Genomic DNA, 23,610 nt, shown 5'->3' with positions numbered 1-23,610 from the left:
CAACCTTGACACATGAGTACATAAATAAATAAAATCAAAATAAAAGTTTGAAAAGTGGCCGCTAAAATTGCTTCCAGAATGTAGTTTTTATACCAATGCTTGTTTACTTAGACGAAGCTGCTCCAGCACATCAGCTGTCAATCGATTTGGTAGAACTTCTAGCAATGTAGCCACCTGAGATGCAAGTGGAAAGCAATATTTGCCATCGAAGTTTTAAGTGCTCGAGTAATATGATTCAACACAAATGCAGAGACCTATGGTGGCGTTTAAACCACCAAGCAGCTCATAAACTTCATTTCACAAACGAAAGCAAAAAACTACTAACTGCAGTAGTGAACTACTAAGTCCCACCATACCTAGATCGGCACATTGAAAATGCAGAATCAACTTTGTAGGGCTCTTTCTACTGGAGCAGAGTCAAAAGCTGACGACAAATTAATGGATTAACTTTCTGAAAGTGCTGCAATGACATTTAGCACAGCATGTCCTATATGAGGTCTGCTGTAGAGTCAGTCACTTAGTAGCCAAAACTGGGAGTATATAAACTCTTATTCTTTGTACTGGTTGATGTATCTGAAGATCAGGAGCTCAGATTAGTTAAGATGGGAAATGTGTTATAGGAAAGGGATGGACTGTGAATTTGCAGTTGGGCTTCTGGAAGGCATACAAGAGATGGAAATAACTGGAAGCATTGCTGTTTGAATTCCACTGTGTGCACTATAATGAAAGTTGCCTAAATCGAAATCCCAATGAAATAGGGGATGGGAGTAACAGCTTAAAGGTTTGAAGCCAATGATTGAGAAGCATCTAAGTGACAATGCTTAAATGGAGTATGCAGTAAAAAAAAAACACATCATCGTGTACAGTTTTCTACAAGAAGAGCAAGAGTTATATGTAATATAAAAAAGTTCAAGGGTGCAGAGACTTCTTTGGTACTCACATGAGGCTCAATTTTCATTAGTCTCTGCTCCAATCTTTGTATTCTAGAAATAAGTGTAGCTTCAACAACCTCAACACATGGAAATCATGATGAAAGATCAGTTCATATTTCCAACCAACACTTTAAATTTACATGAAAATGCAACATTTTCTTAAATGCAAAGGACATACAATAAAATACCACATTGTGCTACAAATATTTTAAACAAAAATAAGTGTATGATCCCTGACGTATTCTCATGCCTGTTTCCACCTGTCCACCTGAATGGATATCAGAAAATAAAGTCATAATTCAGTTAACTGCAGAAAATATTTCAGAACCAAAACAACAACTGTTAGTAGTATAGAGAAATGATCTATGCATACAAGCTATGTTATCAGCCTAGAGAAATGATCTATGCATACAAGCTACAATCCGTTTGCGGCCAGATACAGTTGCAGCTCATACTGAATACTTTGCCTAACTTATTTGCAATGGTACCTCATGAAAAAAAGAGAAGTATAGCCACTGCATAGTAGTACATAAGTTAACTGCAGATATCAGCGCTTGGGAATTAATAAAGAGAACAAGATCAAAATCACTAATCAGGATACGATGTGAAAGAATAGTTGGTTTGTTCTTCCTTTTGATGTCATCACAGTACTCCCTAGCTAGCACAACCTTCCTTTGGTCCATCCCCAACTGGCATATGTCAGCCTACAAAAGAAAAAGGATAAGGAAAATGATTTGTATACAGAATTCTTGTTTCTAGATTGAAGGTGCACACCACTCTGAAATATCAAAAGCCTTTCAGTCTTCATTAATATGAGTAAATACAGTCAGAATGGAAATATCGAAAGCTTTTCAGAACTCAAAGAGAATTCAATAAAATTTCTTTTGGAATACCATGGAATGCAATAGCACGATAAATACTTGCCTTCAAGAAAAATATATCAGCACATTGCATGCAAGGGTAGAGAATTTGGGTAGCATCTGCAAGTAAAGTTAAAATAAAATTACTTACACACTTCATAATAAGCACATTTCGGCATGATCCTGGAGCCAACTTCTCCCTGTACCTGGCAAGCCCTTCTGGAAGTAGTACTTTGGTAGAAAACAGACCTTAAGCTCAGCCAGGCTCAGGTGCAATCCTCCCAGAGGCGCAAAATCATAAACATGAAGCCAAACTTCTCCCTGTACCTGGCATTCCACTTTGCCATCTCCTACAGTAGTTGGAGAAACCAAACTAAATTAAGTCCAGAGGTCATATGTCATAGACACAAGGAAAACTGAGATCTGATGTAGCACCTGGGCAGTCGAATCCGTGGCTGTGGAGAGCGCTGCTTATTGCTCTTCCTTGCTCCACCAAAACCAAAAAGGAAGGCACACTCCCCGTGCAACAAATCCCCGTGCTACATCCTTGTATTATTGATCTTCATGTCATTTCCTGCTTCAATATACTCCCTGAAAATAGAAGCCCTGCGAGTACTTTTATCAACTAATTCAAGTTAGTTTTCATCTAATTTGATCTGTACCTGCAAAGCCATGACAAATCAACTTAACCTTACAACTTCCTATTCTAGACGTCACCGTTAGCTAATGAAACCACAACTGCTCTGCAAGGGAACCATGTATATGGTTATCACTGTACACATGAGCATGGACCAGACAATGTCTATGATCAAGAAAGGAAGCATACCACAGAAATAAGGCAAAAACGATCAACTTCTATATAGTTATATGGTTATCACTGTACACTCAAGCAACGAAGTTCAAGTTCTGAAGGTATAAATGCAGTTGTAAGGGATTGCATATCCTACGAAATAAAATAGAAAGAAGCCATGGCTATCCCAAAACCTCGTCCGCCAAGCAAAACAGTATCCTCTTCCTGCCCAGAAGCAGCCTCTCTCTCCCATGAAGATGTAGGTCGCAGTGTCTCCAGGGCAGCAGGAATTTGATCCTTGCACGTCTACTCCGCCCTCTGCCTCATCCACTGCACGTATTCAACCTATAGGTCAAAATTCATCCCACATCACGCGGCTGAAGGCAGCTGCATGCCGTAGTACCTTATAGGGCAAAACTAGATGGAACTCGACTTATATCATGCTTAGTATTGCTATACCTTATAGGAAAGTTTTTGAATGGTTAGGAACCCTTGATCAAAGCTTTGATTGTCCTCCAGAAGATGATTGGAAATTTGCTTCGCTTGTTTGTGAGAAATTAGAATTGTTCTATCAGCTTGCTACATTGTTTTCTAGAAGCAAGTATGTGACAGCTAACATCTTCCCCAAAGTATGTGAGATCAAACTTAAAATTAATTCTTGGAAAGAAGATGAAAATGAGATAATTAGGAAAATGTCCATTGCCATGATAGAGAAGTATGATAAATATTGATTTGACATCCAAGGTCTTATGGCTTTAGCTGTTATTCTTGATCCACGTCTTAAGATGATAATGTTGGAAGCTTGCTACATTGCTCTATTGGGTGAAGATGAAGCTGCTAAATATGCCAAAAAGAGCTATGAGTTGCTAACAGAGTTGATGTGTGAATACCACATGCAAACTGGCCAAGAGGGTGTGGGTACATCATCTTTTGGTGCTGCTTCTTCTACTGTTAGTGCAGCGGCTGTGCTGTCCATATTCAAGTCACTTGCTGTAAATAAACAAACTTCAAGTTTGTCTAAAGCCAAGAATGAGTTAGATCGCTATTTGGATGAAGAACCACTTCCTCATAATGAGAGTGAATATTTTGATGTTCTTGGCTGGTGGAAGGTTGCGGGAACTTGTTTCCCAACTTTGAGGATGATTACTCGTGATATTTTTGCTATTCCAGTCACCACAGTAGCTTTCGAGTCAGCTTTTAGCACTGGTGGTAGAGTTTTAAGTGAGCATCGCAACCGTCTTACTCCTCAAATGGTGGAAGCTCTTATGTGTAGCCAAAGTTGGCTTCGTCACTCGCTTAAAGGTAATAAAATGGTCATTTTTATGTTTCATATATTCTAAAACCTGTAATCTATAGGCTGCAACTACTACCATTAAAAAATACCTTGCTAGATCAAGATGATGGTAAGGTTGATACCTTTTAGTCTTGCCTTTACATAGAAGAAGAAATGAAGGAAGAATCATGCATCACGAGTGTCGACTTTGATTGATAGCAGCTTGTTGAAGTTGTACTATATATATTGTACTACTGTATCATGTGTGACGGTGTGAGTGTGATCTATGAACCATAATTGGTGTAGAATTTGATATTGCCATGTACTGTACTATACTAATGTTATCCAATTGCCTTGTTAGCTACTTAGTTGTTACTTTTTCACTCTATGTTTTTGATATCTGGCGGGCTAGTGGGTGTGCCCGTGGGTATTCTGTGCCTGCGGGTGGTGGGTGCGGGCACACTATTGTACCTGTCGTGGGTAATGGGCGCGGGCGCTGGTGTGGGTTTCAGTTCAAGTGCGGGTTTATATACACTATACCCACAAAAATTGTGCCCGTTGCCATCTTTAAGTGCGATGGAAGGCGCGGGGTGAGAAGCCTGCAATCACACATCACACATCGACTGTCGGAGGGTTTCTGGTGTTTTATTAGCATTTTAATAGAGACGAATTCCTTTTCCTGGGTGCACAATGGTTGGAGGCTCTCAGCGGGAGACATTTTCCTAGAGATCTAGTATAATTTCAATTAGTCCATTATAGTAGAGATAATCATTAATTGCATTGATTTATAGATAAATATAAAGATATATGGATTGTAGAAGAGTAAGATTTGACCAGGATTCTAAGCTTACATATATATGGAAGATGAACTAGTAAATAATTGCGTTAATTTTAGAACAATAGAATAAATTTGGTCAAATTAATTGCACTAATTTTGTGGAGAAATTTTTTTTGAGCTTTGTTATAGTGTTGGAAGGTACCAGTGCTACATTCAGGTGGTTTTTGCTGAACCGTTGATTTGACACAAGTAAATAAAAAATAAATTTATATAATTAACAGTATTGTAGTGGTAATTATTCCTTTTTCCTCAGTAATTAATCCCTCCCGCATATCCTCGGCATGCCGCCGCCGGCTCGCCACTGCCTTATAGAAGTCGTAGTGGATTAAGTTCAATTGGAGTTTACTTGTTTTGGATGCACATCTATTTGGATTTGGTTGTCCATAATCATTTGATCTAACAAGATCCAAAATTTGTTAGGCATTAATTCAAAATCCAAAAATTGCTAGCGATTTTGCTAAAATTTTAAAATGTGAATATGAGATTAATTTTAGAGTCCGACTTTTAACATGAACTTTTAGCATGAAAGTAGAAGAAGACATCGGTCATTTGTTTTTCTCGTGTGAATTTGCAAGGAGCTGCTGGCAGAAGCTTCTTATCTAGTGGGATGTAACCCAAAGTTCTCAACTCCGTATCTCCCGAGCAAGAGCTCAACAAAACTTGCCTTTCTTCATGGAAGACGTGCTAATAGCCGCTTGGGAGCTATGGAAACTTCAGAATGACAAGGTCTCTAAAGGAAGACGTCCGAGTCATAGTCTCTGGTTTTGTAATTTCAAAAAACAAGTGCCTTTTATGGGCTATTTGTTTTAAGGAAGTTATTAAATTTTCTTTATGTTTTTGGTTAAATGCCATCAGTTAATTTTTCCCTTGCTTTGTCAAGCTTTGTAAGTATGTAACTTCTTGTTTATAGTTTTATTTGGAAGTACTGTGTGGAACTCCCTCACGGTTTTTGCCTTAGAAAATATGGGCCTAGGTATGCATCCAGTCACCTCCGTTGCAGCTGCCATGGCCGCCGAGGGCACACGTGGCTGGGCCAGCGCCCCCCCCGTAACGAGAAGGGAGGCGACGAGAACTTCACGGGTCGCACGCACCGCACCCACACGAACCGGGCTCTAGAGAAGTGAAAATGAAATGAGAGAATTCCTTATTTGACACTGGGAAAATGAGTCGTTCCTTTCTTGGCCCTGAAATTTTCTTCGTTCCCTATTTGACACTCACTTCAACTTTCGTTCCTAATTTGACACTGCCGTCAAATCCGTTAGCTAACGGTGTTAACTGGCCGTTAAAAAGACATTTTTGCCCCTAGAAAAAAAAGCGGCGAAGCAAATTTGAGAGAAAAAAAAAACCTGCGCCTTTTTTTTTGTAGCTGGGCGCATGCATCAGAGGCGGGCGCAGGTTTTTTTTCCTCTCAAATTTGCTTCGCCGTTTTTTTTCTAGGGGCAAAAACGTCTTTTTAACGGTCAGTTAACACCGTTAGCTAACGGAATTGACGGCAGTGTCAAATTAGGAACGAAAGTTGAAGTCAGTGTCAAATAAGGAACGAAGAAAATTTCAGGGCCAAGAAAGGAACGACTCATTTTCCCAGTGTCAAATAAGGAATTCTCTCAAATGAAATTCGTTTCCCTGGGCCAGGCCCAGCCCTGCTTTGAGGGGCGTGCGGGGCTGGCTAACGGGCTTGTCCAGGCAAATAAACTGGGCTGGTTGCACCCCAGGCACGGTCGGCCATTTGGTCTAGGCAATCAACGTGCCCTATAGCTTCAGCCCCTACGGCCGCCCACTCGCTCTTACCCGTAGCGTGGAGCGCCTAGCAGCACCGCGCCCAAACCGCCAAGCGGCCGCCAAATCCCCCGACCACACACGCCCCCTCCGCTCGCCTCCGTGCCTCCGCCCTCCGTTCTCCTCCTCCCTGACAGGGCGTGCTGGTGTGGTGGTGCCCCTCCGGACTCCGACCTCTTGCCTCCCCATCGACCGGCGACTTGGGCCCTGGGCAAGGAAGCCCGCGTGCCGGCAGATCAGCGCGTGCGCAGGTCGCCCCTACTGGCCAGCCCCATGCCCTCGCCCCCTGCTGGATTGCTGCACAGCACGACCCCGAGACCACAGTGAGCCACTGAGTAATGGAGTGTTGATTTCTGATTTTCATTTATCATAATTTCTTCGATAAATGCCAATGTCTAGATTTTAATAGCATGGTTTCGATGAATGCAACCATGCGAAGTACGAGTTTGATGTAAAACAAGGTTTCAGAAAACTGGCCACGAGTTTGATGTAAAACAAGGTTTCGGAAAACTGGCTCTTAAACCTTGGTGCTTCAGTGCGCATTGTTTGCGAGTCATTGGGCTAATACATACCGAACTAATGTCTAGAATCCAGCTATTTTCTTCCACTTTGTTGCAAAATCTGACTGCGTTTCACCAGTATTGTCTGTTATATCTATTATATGTTTTAGTATACCACTAGTAAGTTTTCTAGCCTTAAATTATTAGCCCCTCATTTGCCTCATTTCTGGGTCTGCCACTGAATTCGTGCAGCTAGGTTTGGAGGGTTGCACTGGCTTGAGAGCTCATACCAGTTTTCACCCCATTGAATCTTGGTGGTTCTTCACCTGAACTGCCCCCCTGCTATGCACCCTGTTTCAGTCCCCTCCCAGCCCTATACGGCAACTCCTGCAAAACAACTTGTGTCAAGGTAAATTCATTTATCTAACCTCTTAGCAAATTGTGCGGTCTGCTACTGCTCCTGTGTCGCTGCTTCTCATAATGGCATCTGTTATTTCTTGGCATCCGTAGCACTGCTGTGAGGAAGGCCATCCATTTTGTCAACCTGCGGAGAGCTGGAAGGTCTAGTGGAAACCTGGCTATGAATTCCATACCGAAACCTGCCCCTGGGTCCGAAACATCTGGGAGGGAGGATTTTGCTGTGGGGGATAAGGATGCTGTGGTTATTGTTGATCATGGGTCAAGACGCCAAGAGTCCAATCTCTTGCTAAGTAATAAACCTGATTTTTCTTGCAAGCCTTATCTTTTGCATTCATGGTGCTTTTACTATGTCTTGATTCGTTTATTGAAAAATGCAGATGACTTTGTTGAGATGTTCCGGGCGAAGACTAGCTATAGGATTGTTGAGCCTGCTCATATGGTATTTTTCGTTGTTCCAGCCTTTTTATGCCTTATTATGTTTTTTCTTTGTGAGAAATGGAAAAATCTAATTTATTAATGCACTTAGCTTCTAGCATCGTCCAAATTTTTGATGCAAATCAGTACTGTGCCTGTTTACAATTTTCTGAAAAAAGTAGGCATCAGTAAATCAACTTGTAAGTTGAATTCTATGTGACCCACAATCTTTTTGGATTTGGGAAATTTGGACCAGCATGTTTTGAATTTAAGTATTAACGTGTACTAATTTGTGTATTCTATGCGTAGCCAAGTCTGACTCTGCTTTCGAGCTATGCATTGCACCTTGTATTGTTCAGTGCCAGCTCATTCATTCAGAATTACCATGATCGATTTTGTTCAGTATCCTATGTAGTTTGTTTGTATTTAATTGCTGATGAAATTTGTACTTGACTCTGGATATCCTGTACTTAAACTCTCAAAGGACAATACAAGGCTGATGCCACCTTATTGAATCAAATAGATAAAGTAGTTATGGAATATAGAATCTGTCCTCATTTCACTTATATTGTTTTTTAAGGAAATACAGTAGGGGAAACCCCTACTATGCTAGATATATATTAATATAAAAGAAAAGGAATAAGATAACTGTACTGAGAAAAAGGAGAAAACAAAAGTGAGAAAGACTAAACAGGTAGAAATCATTTACACAAGAAAGAGATATCATCTATGGCTTTCTTTTGTCCTGCATGATTTGGAGAAGGATTTGCACATTGAAGCTCTTTTTCCTGACATTGAAATTGGGTTTCCGTCGTTGAAAGACCAGTCCATTTCTCCATTTCTTTGCCTCCCAATATCCAAATATGCCAGGCTGTGATTCTGTCATTTTCCATAAAGAAGGGTTGTTGAAAATTAATTTTCTCTTTGACCAGCACATTGAAGAAATTAGTTTTGTGTCCCAAATTATTCCAAGGTAATTTCAGCATGTAATGTTGGAACAAAAGCACAGGTTTGGGGCTGAATTTGTGATTTCATTAGCCTTGTCACAACTATGGCAGGTTGGGGATACATATAGGATAACTTGCTTGCAACTTAAGAAAGCTACAACATATTCTAGAGATGCTACAGTAGATGCTAAAGCAAGATAAGGGCTGACACAACTACCAACTACTCTAGATAAGTATCATAGGTAGATAAAAACTAGACTTATGCTTTCATTCTCCCCCTAAGTCTTGTGTGGCGCCTTCTGGGGAATTTGAACCATCCCAATCCTGGCGTGAAGCTCCTGGAACTTGACCCGTCCAAGGGACTTGGTGAGAAGGTCGGCGAGCTGATCTTGGGTGTTGATGTAGTCGGCCTTGATGCTCCCTTCATCCAAGCAGCTCCTGATGAAGTGGTACTTGATGCGGATATGCTTGCTGCGCTCATGGAAGACGGGATTCTTCGCCAAGGCCAAGGCGGACTTGCTGTCCACCTTGAGCTCCATTGCTTCTGCGTCTCTGCCTAGGAGATCGCCCAGCAGCCGAGCCAACCAGAGAGCTTGAGTCGAAGCGGTTGTGGCAGCGATGTACTCCGCCTCGCAACTGGACAGAGCCACCACTTGCTGCTTGACCGACTACCAGCTGATCAGACACTTGCCGAGGAAGAATTGCGTTCCGCTGGTGCTCTTGCTTGTGTCGATATCGTCGGCGAGGTCGCTGTCGCTGTACCCGATGAAGTGCTCCGCACCGGGACACCTCGGGTAGTGCAAGCCGTAGTCGGAAGTGCCCGTGACGTAGCGGAGGATCCTCTTGACGGCCTGCTCGTGCTCTGTCGTCGGTCGCTGCATGATCCGACTGACGTAGCCAACGGCGAACACTGGGTCTGGACGCGTGTGGACGAGGTAGCGAAGGCTGCCCACAATGCGCCGGTACCGCGTGGCGTCGACCTCTTTCGCCATGCTGTTGCGGCTCAGCTTCCGCCTCTCCTCCATGGGAGTGTGGGTTGGGTTGCAGCCGGTGAGCCCGCCCAACTCGACGATGCGCTTGGCGTAGGCGGTCTGGCAAAGGGAGATACCGGAGTTGTCCTGGTGGACCTTGATCCCCAGGTAGGAGAGAAGGCCCATGTCACTCATCTGGAAGGTGGCTTTCATCTCTTCCTTGAACGCCTCCACCTCGGCCTCTTTGGTGCCGGTGATCACCAAGTCGTCGACGTAGACGCCTACCAACAGGGCATTGTCTCCCTTGCCCCGCCGGTAGACAGCAGCCTCGTGAGGACTCTGCTGGAACCCCATTTGCTTGAGGTTGGAGTCCAGCTTGGCGTTCCAAGCTCGGGCGCCTGCCGCAAGCCGTAGAGGGCTTTGCGCAGGCGAAGAACCTTGTTCGTCTTGCCGGGAATGACGAATCCCGGTGGCTGGTGGACGTAGAGCTCTTCCTTCAGGTCACCGTTGAGGAAGGTGGACTTGACGTTCATGTGGTGCACACGCCAACCCTGCTGGGCCGCCAACGCAAGGAGACGAACGGACTCCATCCGCGCGACGGGCGCGAAGGCATCATCGAAGTCGACTCCCTCCTGCTGGACGAACCCGCGTGCCACCAGACGCTCCTTGTGCTTGATCACCGCCGCGGCCTCATCCTTCTTGAGCTTGTAGACCCACTTAAGGGTGATGGCGCGGTGGCCGGCGGGAAGATCTGCCAGCTCCCACATCCGGTTCCGCTCGACCGCGTCCATCTCCTGCTGCATCGCGGCGCGCCATGCCGCGTCTCCCTCCTCATCAGCGAAGGAGCGGGGCTCGCCGTCCTCGTGCGCCAGGTGCAGCTCCGCCTCGAAGTCGTGCATCGCCAGTCCAGGGACGGGCTGATCACCGAAGATGTTGTCCAAGGTGCGGTAGCGCAGAGGCTCGTCGTCGTGGTAGGCATCGACGCGGTCCTTGTCGTCGGATAGCGGAGTGGTGAACTCCACCGTGCGCTGCCCGTCACGGACCGAAGCTGCTGGTGCCGATCTCGGAGATGTGGGCGCCGGTGCGGGAGAGTGAGGAGCCGGTGTAGGAGAGTGGGGCGCCGCCGGTGTAGGAGAGCGGAGCGGAGCCAGTGGTGGAGGACTCGCTGGTGGTGTAGGCGGTGGAGGACTCGCTGGAGCTGATGGCGAGCCGGGTGCCGAGGTGGACGAGCTCGGTGAAGATGAGCTGCTAGCTCCCCCGGCTCCCTCAAAGTGGATGTAGTCAACGACGAAGTCTTTGAGAGTCGAAGTCGAGCCGTCGTCCACTGCCTTGTTCCAAGCCCAGCCTCGCCTTTCGTCGAACACGGCCGGGAGATGCGGACGCGCTGTGTCGCAGGGTCGAGGATGCGGTAGGCCTTGACGCCCTCCGCGTAGCCGATGAAGACTCCTGGCGTGCTCCGGTCGTCGAGCTTGCCGACGTGGTTGAGCTCCTTGGCGAAGGCGAGGCAGCCGAAGAAGTGGAGGTGGGTCACCACCGGCTTGCGTCCATGCTAGGCCTCGTACGACGTCTTGCCGTCAAAGGCCTTGGTGGACGAGCGGTTGAGGAGATGGACGACAGTCATCACGGCCTCCCCCCAGTAGATTGCCGGCATCCCTCTCTGCTTTAGGAGGGCGCGAGCGGTGGCTACCATTGTCTGGTTGCGGCGCTCAACGACGCCGTTCTGCTGCAGGGTGTACGACGCGGAGAAGTGGCGCTGGATCCCCTCGTCGGCATAGTACGCCACGAACTCAGCCGCCGTTGTCAGTGCGTAGCACCTGAAGCTTGCGGCCGCACTCCTTCTCCGCAACAGCTTGATGGCGTCCGCAGCTGCCGCCTTGGTGTCGAGTAGGACCGCCCACATGTAGCGGGACACGTCGTCGACGAGAAGCAGGAAGAAGCGCCGGCCTCCAGGTGTGGCCGGTGTCATGGGGCCGCAGAGGTCGCCGTGCACGAGCTCTAGCTTCTCCTTGGCGCGGAAGCTCGCTTGGCGGGGGAAGGGGAGCCGCCGCTGCTTGGTGAGGATGCAGGTGTCGCAGAACTGCTCCATGTGCTTGACTCGCAGCATGCCTTGCACCATCTCCTTGTTGTCGAGCTGCTTCAGGGCCTCGAAGTTGAGGTGCCTAAAGCGCTCGTGCCACCCCCAGGCGTCGTCGTCGCGGTGGGCTACAAGACACACGGGCTGCGCCACTTGCACATGAAGAACGTAGAGGCGGTTGGTGCGTCTGTTCACCTTGGCGAGAAGGCGATCCTAGATCTGCAGGACTCCGTGCTCGATCTCCACGCGCGAGCCGTTCTCATCCAGCTGTCCCGAGCTGATGATGGAGTTCCTCAGCGCGGGGATGTAGTAGACGCCGGTGAGCAGCCGGTGCTTGCCAGTCTTGGCGGTGAAGACGACGGAGCCGGCGCCCTTGATCTCCCTAGCGGAGGCGTCCCCGAACTTGATGATCGAGCTCGGAGAAGAACTCCCGCCGCCCGGTCATGTGGTGGGTGGCGCCGGTGTCGAGGTACCGCCCGTCGATCTTGTCGCCGCCGAACCCGTTGCTGAGGAAGACGTGGGCCCGCGACTCGTCGAGGTGGAGGAGCGCGGCGGCCGCTGGTGCGGGAGAGGAGTGCGGCTTGATGCTCCCGTGTACGAAGAATAGAGCCGGCTCGTCACCCTCCTGCGCTTGCACGATGTGTGCCTGACCGCCGCGCTTCGCCTGCCGGCAGTCCTTGGCTCAGTGGCCGGTCCTCCCGCAGTTCTTGCAGGTGTCGTCGCGGGTAACCTTGCGCTCGCCGTCGGTGCTGTCAGGAGCGCCACCACGCGCCTTGTCTCGCTTGCGCGACCGACGCTTGCGGTTGCTCGACGAACCTAAAGCCGAAGAACCCGAGGCCTCCCCCTTCTGCTCCCGCTGGCGGGCGAGCCACTGCTCCTCGGTGAAGAGAAGCTTGCCACCGATGGTGCCCGGCTCTGAGGGAGGTAGCTGCTCGCGGTTGTCGACGGCCTTGAGGCGACCCGTCACCTCCTCGACCGACAGCTCGGAAAAGTCCAGCAACATCTCGATCGCGATGGCGACCTGCGAGTACTTGACGACGACGCGGAGGAACTTCTCGACAGCTCTCTCCTCGTCGATGTCGTTGTCGCTGTACCGCGCCAACTGCTGCATCAGGGTGTTGAGGTGGAGAGCGAAGTCGTCGACGTCCTCACCCGGCTTGAAAGCCAGGTTCTTCCACTCCCGACGTAGCTTCTGAAGCGTGGACCTGCAGGCGCGGTCGATGCCGATGCGTGCCGCGGCGATGGCGTCCCAGGCGTCCTTGGCGGTCCGCTTGTTCGCGAGGGAGGAGTGCATCTCCGTCGGAACAGCAGCAAGAAGCGCCTCCAGCGCCCGCCGATCCTTGTCGAAGTCGGCATCACCGTACCGTAACGGCCCACATGCGCCGCGCCTGCATCTTCACCTTCATCACCATGGACCACTCGGCGTAGTTGGTCTTGGTGAGCATGGACCATCCGCCGCCGGCGCCCTTGACGACAGTCTGCACGACAGGAGGGGAGCCGGGCCGGCCACGGCGACCACGGTGCCGGCCGGGGAAGGGAAGGCGTGCCGCCTGTGAGGGCTCCACGCGCCAGCGTCCCGTCCGTCGTGCTCCCGGTCGAAGTCCTGCTCCGCCTCTAGCCGCGCCGCCTCCTCCCGCAGTTGCTGCGCCTCCAGTGCACGGTCGACTCGCGGATCCCGGTCGCGTCCTCCTGGAACACCGTCGAGGCCGCGTCTGCCCGGAGCGCGGAAGTCGCGTCCGCGTCCGCCCAGGTCGTGGTCACGTCCCGTGTCGTCCCGTGTCGAAGCCACGCGCGCGTCCTCCATCAAAGTCGCGCGTCGGTCCGGTGCGCCTCGCTTGTTCCCAGCCTGTCCGGTCCCGCTCCTGCGTCTGCATCCGTACCGCTTGTTCCGAAGGCCGCGCGGTTCCCTGCGCCCCGCAGGCCCCGGTCCGCGTCGCGGTCGACAGCCTCGCGTCCACCGCGTCCGCCCGTTCTCCCGCTCCGCGTCAGCTGCGTCGCCAATGGGCCGACGCTGTCCCGTTCCTGCCCGCACTGCGCATCCCTGCCGCCCGTGCCTCTGGAGCGGACAGACTCGACCATTTGCCCCTCCTCTCGTCCCCGTCCTGTCTGCCAGCATTCGGTTCTGTCCTCCATCTGCGCCTCCTAGCCCGGTGCTCCTCCGGCTGCGCGTCCTCTGCCCTCCCGCTGCAGTCTCGACACTTCGTTCCCACGTCTATTGCAGCGCAGCAAGCCAGGGACATCCTGCTCCGCCCGCTGGAGGTGGTGGAGCCATGGGAAGAGTGGGAAGAAGAATGATTGGACCGGTTGGACATGGCTGCGGGTTGAGGATTGGTAAAGGTGAAAAACCCCAGGTAAAACTAGGCTCTAGATACCATTTGTTGGAACCAAAGCACAGGTTTGGGGCTGAATTTGTGATTTCATTAGCCTTGCCACAACTATGGCAGGTTGGGGATACATATAGTATAGCTTGCTTGCAACTTAAGAAAGCTATAGATGCTAAAGTAGATGTTAAAGCAAGATAAGGATAAGGATAAGGGCTGACACAGCCATCTAGATAAGTATCCTAGGTAGATAAACACTAGACTTATGCTTTCATCTAATACTGAAGCTACAACCAAAGAACAAATGGAGGATGAATTCTTGAATTCTGTATATAATGTATCTGCTTCTAAGAAGATTTCTTGTGTTGGGTTTTAAGCACTTTGACTTCAGATCCGTAGTATAGGTCAGGGGAGGATGGAGCTATTTTGTATGAAATCAGTCAATGAGATGTAGATGTTTTTGGCAAAGGAAAAGGGCATGGGAAACTATCATTGCATTATGTCTGAGTGGAAAACAAAATAGTACCCCAGATAACATGATGCAATATCCTAGAATGAGAAGATAGCATACTTTTTTCAACAGGCTGTATCAAAGGAAACTGAAATTTTACTAAGAGTAGATGAATAGTAGTCACTTGTCCTTAGCAGCCAATGGGGCCAAATGCAACGTCCTTTTTTTTGCTAGCTTTCTTTATTTATATGTTCTTTCCCTTTAATGTCTGGTTCAGTAAATTAAAAACATAAAACACAACTCTTTAAACACTCTAGACCATACATTTTCTGTTCAGAGCAAAACAAAACCAAACTAGTGCTAGTATTCTACTCCCTATGTAACTTTTCCCTATTATTAGTCTCCATGTAGAATTGGTTAGCTTAGCTTGCAAGTTTTTTTTTTCCTTGAGCATATGTGTTTTCATAAGGAAGAAGGGGAAAAAACTGCCTAAAACACACACCTACACACCCTCTAATAGGAAGTTTAGATTTAGTTCCCTTTATTTGGATGTTTTAAAATGCATACATTTGTTCTTGTCCTCTTAGTATAATTTTACTCTGGAGTGGAGATACTCAGCTGGTCTTCTGGTTCAAGTAGTGTAAAAGATTATAGGCTTGAGTTATATACATACTATACTGTTGGATAATCAGGGAAACAAACTCCACAGAAATGTAGTATTCCATTTGGCCATCTTAGTCCATTGTGCTTGCCAAAGTTGGCCAAATCCTTGGCCACCAATTTGGCAACCAAAAATTGCTAGCTAATATATGGAACATTTGGGTGCAAACCAAACAGGCCCTAAAAAACTTTTCCAGAATACAGCTAACTGACAGCTTGACACTGGCTTGCTAGCCAATTTTGAAATCTCCAGCTTATGCTCAAACCAATACATATCATGTTGCCAATATCTACCAAGAAACAATTCAGGTTACTGCCTCATGGTATTATGGTTTAGAATAGAAAACATCAACCACTCGATTTCTATAGTCAAGAGAAGCAATTGCGGCTGTCATGGCCCTCATCTTTTCATTTTCTGATGCTTTATGCAACATTTAGGTGATTGAATCATCAAACCACTTGTCAAGAATTATTGTGATTTTCAAACTGCAATTGAATAAATTGTTGAATCTTATTGTATTATCGTTGCTTAGTGCCATTTCACAGAATATTGGAGATCACACCATAGTGCCACTACAGTGAACCTTTGGTAATGTACCTGTTGTGTACCACAAAACAGTTGAACTTAATGCCTATTAGCCAAGTTAAAGAATATATCCATCTTGATCATCAATTGGTGAAATTAATGCTGCTAATTGGAATCAGTTAAATACAACATTAAGTGATTTGAATGAAAGGTGACCTGGCATATAGCAATCTACAGGATAGCAGTTAGCACCATAGTTACCTCCACTCTATGTGATTTATATTGTACTTGGGGCTCTTTTTTTAGTAACTCTTGGTGTATTAATTGTTCAATGTTGGATGAACAGTGGGTGTGTTTTTCATGCTAAATGTATGTATTGCTTAATTTCTTTTTCTGCTATTTTCTATATTTCCTGATTTCTAGTTCTTTGTAGTATTCTTTATTTTCTTTGTGATCAGTAAGTTTTGTTGCTTTACCTTCAGTTTCTTAAAAAACGCAGGAGCTAGCGGAGCCTACTATAAAGGATGCATTTGGAAAATGTGTGCAACAAGGAGCATCCCGAGTTATTGTTAGTCCATATTTCCTTTCCCCTGGACGACACTGGAAGCAAGTATGTTTTTTCCCTTTTTTTTTGTATTTATGTAAGGTTGACAATGCTTGCTGACAAGGGTGTTAATTGTTAAAGGTAATGTATTCCATTGCTTATAGTTTATTTAGGATGAAGATGTGTATCTACCCTGTACATGCAGCTGCATATAATAGTTATGTTCAGACAAGGATTTTCATATGCACTGACACCATGTTTGATTTTTCTCAGGACATTCCTGCTTTAGCAGCAGAGGCATCAAAGGAGCACTCAAATATACCCTATATTGTCACTGCCCCTCTTGGGCTGCATGAGCTTATGGTGGTACGTGCTTGTGAGTTCCCTCTAGGTTATTTCTACCATTTTCAGCAGTTGTTAGTAGAGAAGCAAAGTAGATATGATGTGAATCTGATTTGCAGTTATTAACACAACAGTTCTTGTGGAATTTTGTGACAAAGAATTTTGTTAACAAATAGATCGCTAGAATTGCTGTCCTCTTTTGGAAAAAGAATGTTGAAATTTTCTACAAAACAAAATTATAATATGTGTGTAAGTAATGGCCTTGTTGACCTTCATGTATGTCTATGATATGTCATATTTGCATAGTGATTAATTTTCAAGGTCTAGGGCATTTAAGCACTGTATACTGTAAAGGCTTATGTAGCAACTAGTGTAACTATAGTTGTATATAAATGTATAAATAAAAGGCAACTTTTACATTATAACCAGCTGGCATTATTCTTGTGCATAATCGTCAGTCTATACGGGCTATGATCTGGAATTCTGGTATCAATTTCTTAAAAGTACAGGAGGCAATTGTCTAACTGTGAGCAATTAAGGACAGGGCTCGTTGATGAGTTGATCTATTTACTCAGTAACATGTTATTGCACTCTCCATGCTGAATATGCTTTGCAGGATATCATGAATGATCGCATCAAGTACTGCCTGCGACATGTTGCGGGTGATGTCGACGAGTGTACAATATGTGCTGGAACTGGAAAGTGCCGCCTGTACTCCTGATGGAGAATACCTGGGAGGCACGTCAATACTGCAGCTGGAATCTGACTACATGTGGCAATGGATTTCAATGCCAATTGTTTCTCTGTCTTACCATTTATCAGATGGGGTTCAATATTTTTTTCTCCTGTATACGAGATCTATCGAGTGTATATCCAGGTCCGCAGTGTACCGTGAAACCAAAAGTTACCGTTGTATAGTTCATCTTGTAATCTTGGACTGTCCATATTCTGAGCAGATTGTCAGAATTAAACAAGTGGTAACAAATTAGTTATGCATGGTGCATGCTTGCAGAACATCAATAATGATTAGAGATTCATTAGATAATCTTGAGTCAATCTGTACATCACGAATAAACTCTAGTCAACAGTCAAGTATATATTCTGTTATTTGCATTCACATGTAATCTATATTCCTGCTACCTTGTAGATGAATTAGACTTATTGCCTTAGCATGAATCATGTCCTCGTTTGATTTGCCAGTTTTTGTTGTCATATCATTATTCATGGGAGATATGAAAACGTATCGCTTGATTTCAATGCCACTAGATTTACACTGTAGCTTGAAGGCTGCCAGTTTATCGTTTTCATTTTTCATCCTTGAAGAGCGATGCTCCTCCCTCGTATATTCATCTAGGGCCCGTTCGGTTAGACTCATACGGTTCCTGGCTGTATAAAATACAGCAGCAACGTGCCCCTAATCATCATCATCTTCCCAACGCTGATCCGTGCCCACCTCCGGGATTGTGCTATACTTTTCGCTGAAGCAGTTCTCCGCTCCGCCTCCTGTTGTACCGCGGTGGCCACTGGCCAGCTGCCTAAAAAGGAACATGGATGATTGGCAGATACTGTAAAATAAGTAATTCTCTATTTTAACAGAAGAATATTCCATATTCACGACAAATTTTTCTAGTTTCGTGTGAAAAATTATTCCAACTTTAAATGAAAAGTGTTCTAGCTTCACGAGCAAAATATTATATTTAGGCCATGTTTAGTTCACCCCAAAATTTAAACTTTGGCACTATACAAAAAGAAGATTTTCCGTCACATCAAACTTACGGTACATGCATGGAGTACTAAATGTTGACGAAATCAAAAACTAATTGCACAGTTTGATTGTACTTTGCGAGACAAACGTTTTGAGCCTAATTAGTCAACGATTGGACAATTATTACTAAATAAAAAAATGCTACTGCCACTACAGTGTAGCTATAGTATTTTCGACGGTGCCGATTCAGGTGAACTAAACACGGCCTTCCGATAGAAGTGTTCGAACTTTTGGATAACATGTTCAAGAGGCTTTTACCTATGTACCATTATAAAAGTTAGTCATTACTCATAAACTATTTAAAAAGTTGAGTTTTTACACGTGTCACTGCTATGAACTCTTTTGCCCTTCACGCCACTTCCGTCAGATTTAACTGTAACGGTGTCAAACCACGAGTGTGAAAAGTTAAAAATACCCTCAAGTTTGAATATATAATTAATTTTTTGGAGTATCTTAGTGACCTCAAATAAAAAAACTCAAAACTAGAAAATTGTAGATCTCGACAGTATCTACAATTTTTGTATAAAAATTATCTTCATTATTTTTGTACAAAAAATATATGATTTGATATGATTAATATATCTTAGAAAAGTCACAATTTTTTTTTGTACAGAATCAAATGAAGATAGTTATTATATAAATATTATAGATATCAATGGGATCTATAACTTTTTAGTTTTAAATTTTTTTTATTTAAGATTGTTAAGATGCTAAAAAAAAATTAATTGCATATTTAGACATGAGAGTATTTTTGACTTTTCACATACACGGTTAGAGTCAAATTCGATGGAAGTGAGGTGGAGGATAAAAGAGTTCAGAGCGGTGGCACCTGTGAAAACTCAACTTTTTTAATGACTTATGAGTAATTACCAACTTTTATAATGACACGACGGTAAAAGCCTCCATGTTCTAGCTTTAGAAAAAAAGAACCATTCCAACTCAAAATGAAAATGAACATGAAAATAACGATGTGCGGAATAATCAAGCGAATTAATGATGTACTGAGGTAATCACAAAATATTGAGAAACAAAGAGAAAATTAGAGCATGATGAGAGGACGTATGAAATAGAAGCAGTGAAGAGGGAAAGAGAGAATTAAATGAAAAAATAAGTATAGAGAAAGAAAGCAGATTTAAGAGCTTCACAAAATACCAAAAAGAAACAAAGAGATGAAAAATAAGTATCATTATTGTTTCACTAATTTAAACCGATGTTTCGCTAGCCATTGGCAGTTACGGAGCCGGAGAAGAGAACTCTTGGCGGCGGCCATATCCAACCGGAGAACATGCTCAGACTTGGTCAAGCTGTAGATCTTGCCTCGGACCGGCGGCAGCATGTACCGAATTGGAGGCAATTTCTCCGGGAGAAGTATTACTTCACTGCGACGGACGACCCAGACGCCAGACCGTGGAGTGCGCAAATCTACTTGGAGTTTTGTTTCCGTACCGATAGGCAGCATCAGTACAGCGATGGCACCGGCACCGTCGACGCTGACTTCCTCCTCTCTCTCGGAGAGGAAGAACCATACGAGACTATGCTTCGGTGGCGGTGGGAGGATGGCCTTTGCACACGAAGGCTGCAACGGGCTGAGGACTGCGGGATCGAAATCCCTGACGAGGAGGCGCACGTTTCGGCAGTCGCTGATGAAGAACTGACCGTCGGTGACGCTCGCACGGCGAATGGCGGCGGAGAGCTCAGGGGACTGTGAGACTGGCACGAACTGCGGGCGCCATGAGCCCATTTGCCTGAGGTAGGAGCCCAGAAGTGCGGGCGGGTGACGCTCTCGGAAGCGCCGGAGGAAGGCCGGGTCTGAGGCGAGCCGGAGCCAGCGCTTGCAGACGAGGGTGGTGGGGAAGCCGAGGCGGAGCAGGATCTCGCGGAGGAGGTCGTCGTCGCCGAGCACCGCAGAGATCGCGGCTGCGCATGCCGCCGACTGAGGCGTGCTGGACCCCGTCATCTCGCTATTGGCTTCCATCACTGCAGCCAAGCCTCAGCGATGGGAAAAGGGGCTGCGGATCTGGCCGGAATTTAGAGAGGAAGAGGCCACAACCGGCCAAAGATTGGCGAGACACGCGGAAAAGCCTTGTGTGGGTCCTGAGTCCTGCGACTGAATTGTTTTTTATTTTTTAGCTTTTTTTTAAAAAAAAAATTCATAAATATGTTTCTCGAGGAAAGATTTTAAAATCTGAACCCCCTGTCTCGGCATTATCATCCCTGGCGCCGAGCTCCTAGGCTCGAAGCCAACGTGACGATGATATGGTAGGGAGCTCGGCGCCAACGCCAAGCTCGGGTGCCGTAGCTCATGACGCCGAGCTCGGCGCCAGGATGACTGGCGTCGAGCTTGTGTTTTAACACCGGCCCCAACCTCCCTGTCCGAGCCTTCTTGCTCTTCTTTCTCATTCCTCTCGGGTTTTTTCTCTTCCCACCTCATCCTACCTCACGAATCGACATATTGAACCTTGAAAACTTTGATTTGATCCGTATATCTTCGAGAGCAAGGTATCATCGCTTTCCTCCTAGTTTTTTCGCATCGATTCGATATATATTAGTCGGATTTTTAACCTAAGAATCGTCATTACTTAGGGTTTCATTCTATCCCTCAATACTTGTATTATACAACCGTAGGATGATGCCAAGGCGTGAAAAAACTAGCAAACCTAGGTAATCGCAGCGCATGTAGTTATGTTATGGGTTCATTGTTGTGCATTAAATGAAAAACCCTAGGTTTAGGGTTTAATATTAATTGCTTTCGGTTCTTATAACGAAATTAGTTGTATTGTAGTTATGGTTCTTATTGACATTTATTTGTGATGTTTTGATTTTTGTTTGTTAAATTACATCCGTTTTGTTAGATTCAAGAAATATATTGGGAAAAGTTTTGGCGAAAATGGGGTCGTCCTCGAGAATTATACCCCGACGCGTCTAGCAAAGATGCCCCCGTCCCTCCTGACCTTCCTATCTCTAACTGTGACTGTGGTTTCCTGACCCACGTTTTTCAATTGAAATATCCAGACACAGCGACACGGTGCTTCTACACATACAGTCGTTTTAATGTAAGAAATTGTTTGCACTTTTTTTTTCTTTATTTATGTAAGTATGCTACTAATATTTTGTTGGAATCTCATTGTGTGGGACCATGAGAGGTGCCTTTTCTTTAAGTGGATCGACGGTGCAAACAAGTTTGATCATAGGTATCTCCTTTTCGACGATTGGTTTAAAGGGAGACATCCACATGAGCACTTCAAGCGGTGGGTTCCACCCCCTAACCCTCCGCCAATGACAGTTAAGGAGAAGCACATAGCCATAGTTAGATGACTCGAGGAACCTCCTCTGTGCCATTGCGGAGATCGAGCTATGATAAACCCTGAGAATATGTTGGAGTTTGTGTGTCCAAACAAGCATGAAGTAAGTGTAAAGTGTATGTGTTGAAATATTGAGCTATATGTGTTCATGTACTAATGTCACCTTATTTAGGTATTTTCAATGGCGAAGTGTCGTTTCAAGGAGTGGTTGTATGGTCCTAAGAACCAATGGCCGAAAGAACCACGAAAGGTTAAGGAAAAGAAGAAAGAAATGTGAATTTACAAAGCACCTCCTGTCATGTGCGAATGTGGTGTTAAATCCAACTATGACCTAGTCCCTTCGGAGCTTGGAATAGGCCATTATTGCGGCCATATGGTTGAATATGATGAGGTTGGTTATTTTGTGGTAAACATGAAATCGTATTTTGTTTCTTTTGCTAAGACATATGATATAATTTTTTGTTTGATCAGAGCACTAGGAAATATAGGTGGGAATGTTATGATGGTCAAGCTAAGTTCTTGGATGAACTGAAGGAGAGGCAAGTAATTGCATGGAAGAGGGGATATGGACCTGACTACGTCAACCTATTCATTAAACATCACAAAGAAAAGATGCGTGAGTTTGCTAGATAGCGCGGTATTTGTAACCCGATCGATGTTGGGTTTGACAAATGTGGATTGGAGAGACGGATGACGTTAGAGGAGGAGAGGGCAAGGGAGGAGGCAAGGGAGGAGATAAGAGTATAGATGCAGGTCTTGAATAAGCTTGTTGTTGCATTATGTGCCAGTGAGTGCTTAAAAGCCTTTTTTCGTTGTCCGACACTGGCAGACTGTGTGAGCTCATCGCTCTAGCAAAGGCGGGCTTGCAGGCAGAGGAGGCAGATGATGACACTAACAGACTGAGCGAGCTCATCGCTCTAGCAGAGGTGGGCTTACAGGCGGAGGAGGATGACGACGCGTTGTTCACTCAGGCCGTAGAGGCCGCAGATCTAGCGAAGGCCGCTTACTACAGGCGACAGGCAGGTCAGAGTAATGTAGGTGAGCTTAGCCACAGCAACAGGATTATGGTAGAGGACTGGTACTTAGATGATGAGTTGCTTACTTAGTATATTTTAGACTGAGGATTTGAAAGTGCATTTGCCCCCTATGTGGGTTTTGGTGTATTGATGACATCCAAATTAGGGACAAATGTGATCTTAATGAGATATGTCGTAGGTATTACTCATTATGCGCTCTCTAATGGTTTTATTTTTGTTTTTGAGTTTAGGATCCACCACAATATAAAGAATGATGTAAACTTAGTTGGTCTGAGGAAGATATAGTGCTCAAGCATAAAAATAAAATTAAAAGAAAGACACTCTAGCACTCCACGAGCACATAGAATATTTTTCAGTGACTGTTGGTGTTGGAAGTCCCGACATAAGCCAGAACTCCCAATAGTCATAAGTCATGACTCATGCCAGAAGTCCTAACACCTAGTCACTTAGCCTGCCTAGTGATTGTGGTCGTCGGAAGTCCCGACATGAGTCGGGAGTCTCAACCCAAGTCTGCACGATACGGTTGGACTATACACATTCTAATGAATTTATATTTAATCTGTGTACTAGATTTGAGCCTTTTCAACACACAAAACACATAAAATGGCATGTGAGATCATGTACCGATCTAGGGTACATAATTCCTTTGACTAAACCTAACATGCCTTAGGTAATTAAACCAAACAACAAACACATAAATGTGCCATGTGAATAAGATAAAGTCATCCTAGTAGTGTATCCACATAGCAAATTATGTTGCACCTTCTCCAAAATAGCCTCCCATTGTTGGTGGTGGTGGTGGCGGCGAGGGTGGTGATGGAGGACCCTTGTTCCTATGATTAGGGCAGGTGCAATATGGATCATTGC

At 45.6% G+C, this 23,610-nt stretch overlaps 2 protein-coding genes and 1 long non-coding RNA gene across 6 annotated transcripts; 1 reads left to right on the top strand and 2 right to left on the bottom strand.

The window, feature by feature from the left end:
- Positions 1-499: 499 nt before the first annotated feature.
- LOC136471726 (uncharacterized) lies at positions 500-2,144 on the bottom strand. Its single transcript, XR_010762098.1, has 3 exons — positions 2,042-2,144; positions 1,857-1,912; positions 500-1,636 (listed from the first exon to the last, which is right to left on the bottom strand). It is a non-coding gene; the product is annotated as an uncharacterized lncRNA (long non-coding RNA).
- Positions 2,145-6,475: 4,331 nt separating this feature from the next.
- Positions 6,476-17,815, top strand: LOC136471725 (sirohydrochlorin ferrochelatase, chloroplastic-like). 4 transcript variants are annotated; one of them, XM_066469482.1, is made up of 7 exons: positions 6,476-6,792; positions 7,226-7,378; positions 7,480-7,679; positions 7,767-7,828; positions 16,253-16,363; positions 16,571-16,663; positions 17,256-17,815. In XM_066469482.1, exons 2-7 carry the CDS (start codon positions 7,314-7,316, stop codon positions 17,358-17,360), a joined length of 636 nt encoding a protein of 211 aa, XP_066325579.1. In that variant the 5' UTR covers positions 6,476-6,792; positions 7,226-7,313; the 3' UTR covers positions 17,361-17,815. The 4 variants fall into 4 exon arrangements, with proteins under 4 accessions (XP_066325579.1, XP_066325580.1, XP_066325577.1 ...); XM_066469483.1 differs by having other exon boundaries at positions 7,222-7,378; positions 16,571-16,673; XM_066469480.1 differs by having other exon boundaries at positions 6,477-6,792; positions 7,222-7,378.
- Positions 17,816-19,480: 1,665 nt separating this feature from the next.
- LOC136471724 (uncharacterized) lies at positions 19,481-20,477 on the bottom strand. The gene has a single exon (XM_066469479.1). It carries the CDS (start codon positions 20,377-20,379, stop codon positions 19,591-19,593), a length of 789 nt encoding a protein of 262 aa, XP_066325576.1. The 5' UTR covers positions 20,380-20,477; the 3' UTR covers positions 19,481-19,590.
- Between the last annotated feature and the right edge of the window lie 3,133 nt (positions 20,478-23,610).

This window comes from Miscanthus floridulus, chromosome 8, assembly GCF_019320115.1.
Source record: "Miscanthus floridulus cultivar M001 chromosome 8, ASM1932011v1, whole genome shotgun sequence".
NCBI lineage: Eukaryota > Viridiplantae > Streptophyta > Magnoliopsida > Poales > Poaceae > Miscanthus > Miscanthus floridulus.
The sequence above is the reverse complement of the archived record's forward strand: the minus strand, read 5'-3'. Positions and strand labels throughout refer to the sequence as shown.

Excerpts from the sequence above, each read along its gene's own strand:
- LOC136471725 (XM_066469482.1), top strand. The coding sequence starts at position 7,314 with ATGCACCCTGTTTCAGTCCCCTCCCAGCCCTATACGGCAACTCCTGCA. Across the intron at positions 7,680-7,766 it reads AGAGTCCAATCTCTTGCTAA|ATGACTTTGTTGAGATGTTC; the intron begins GTAATAAACCTG and ends TGAAAAATGCAG. Across the intron at positions 16,364-16,570 it reads CTGGACGACACTGGAAGCAA|GACATTCCTGCTTTAGCAGC; the intron begins GTATGTTTTTTC and ends GATTTTTCTCAG.
- LOC136471724 (XM_066469479.1), bottom strand. The coding sequence starts at position 20,379 with ATGGAAGCCAATAGCGAGATGACGGGGTCCAGCACGCCTCAGTCGGCG.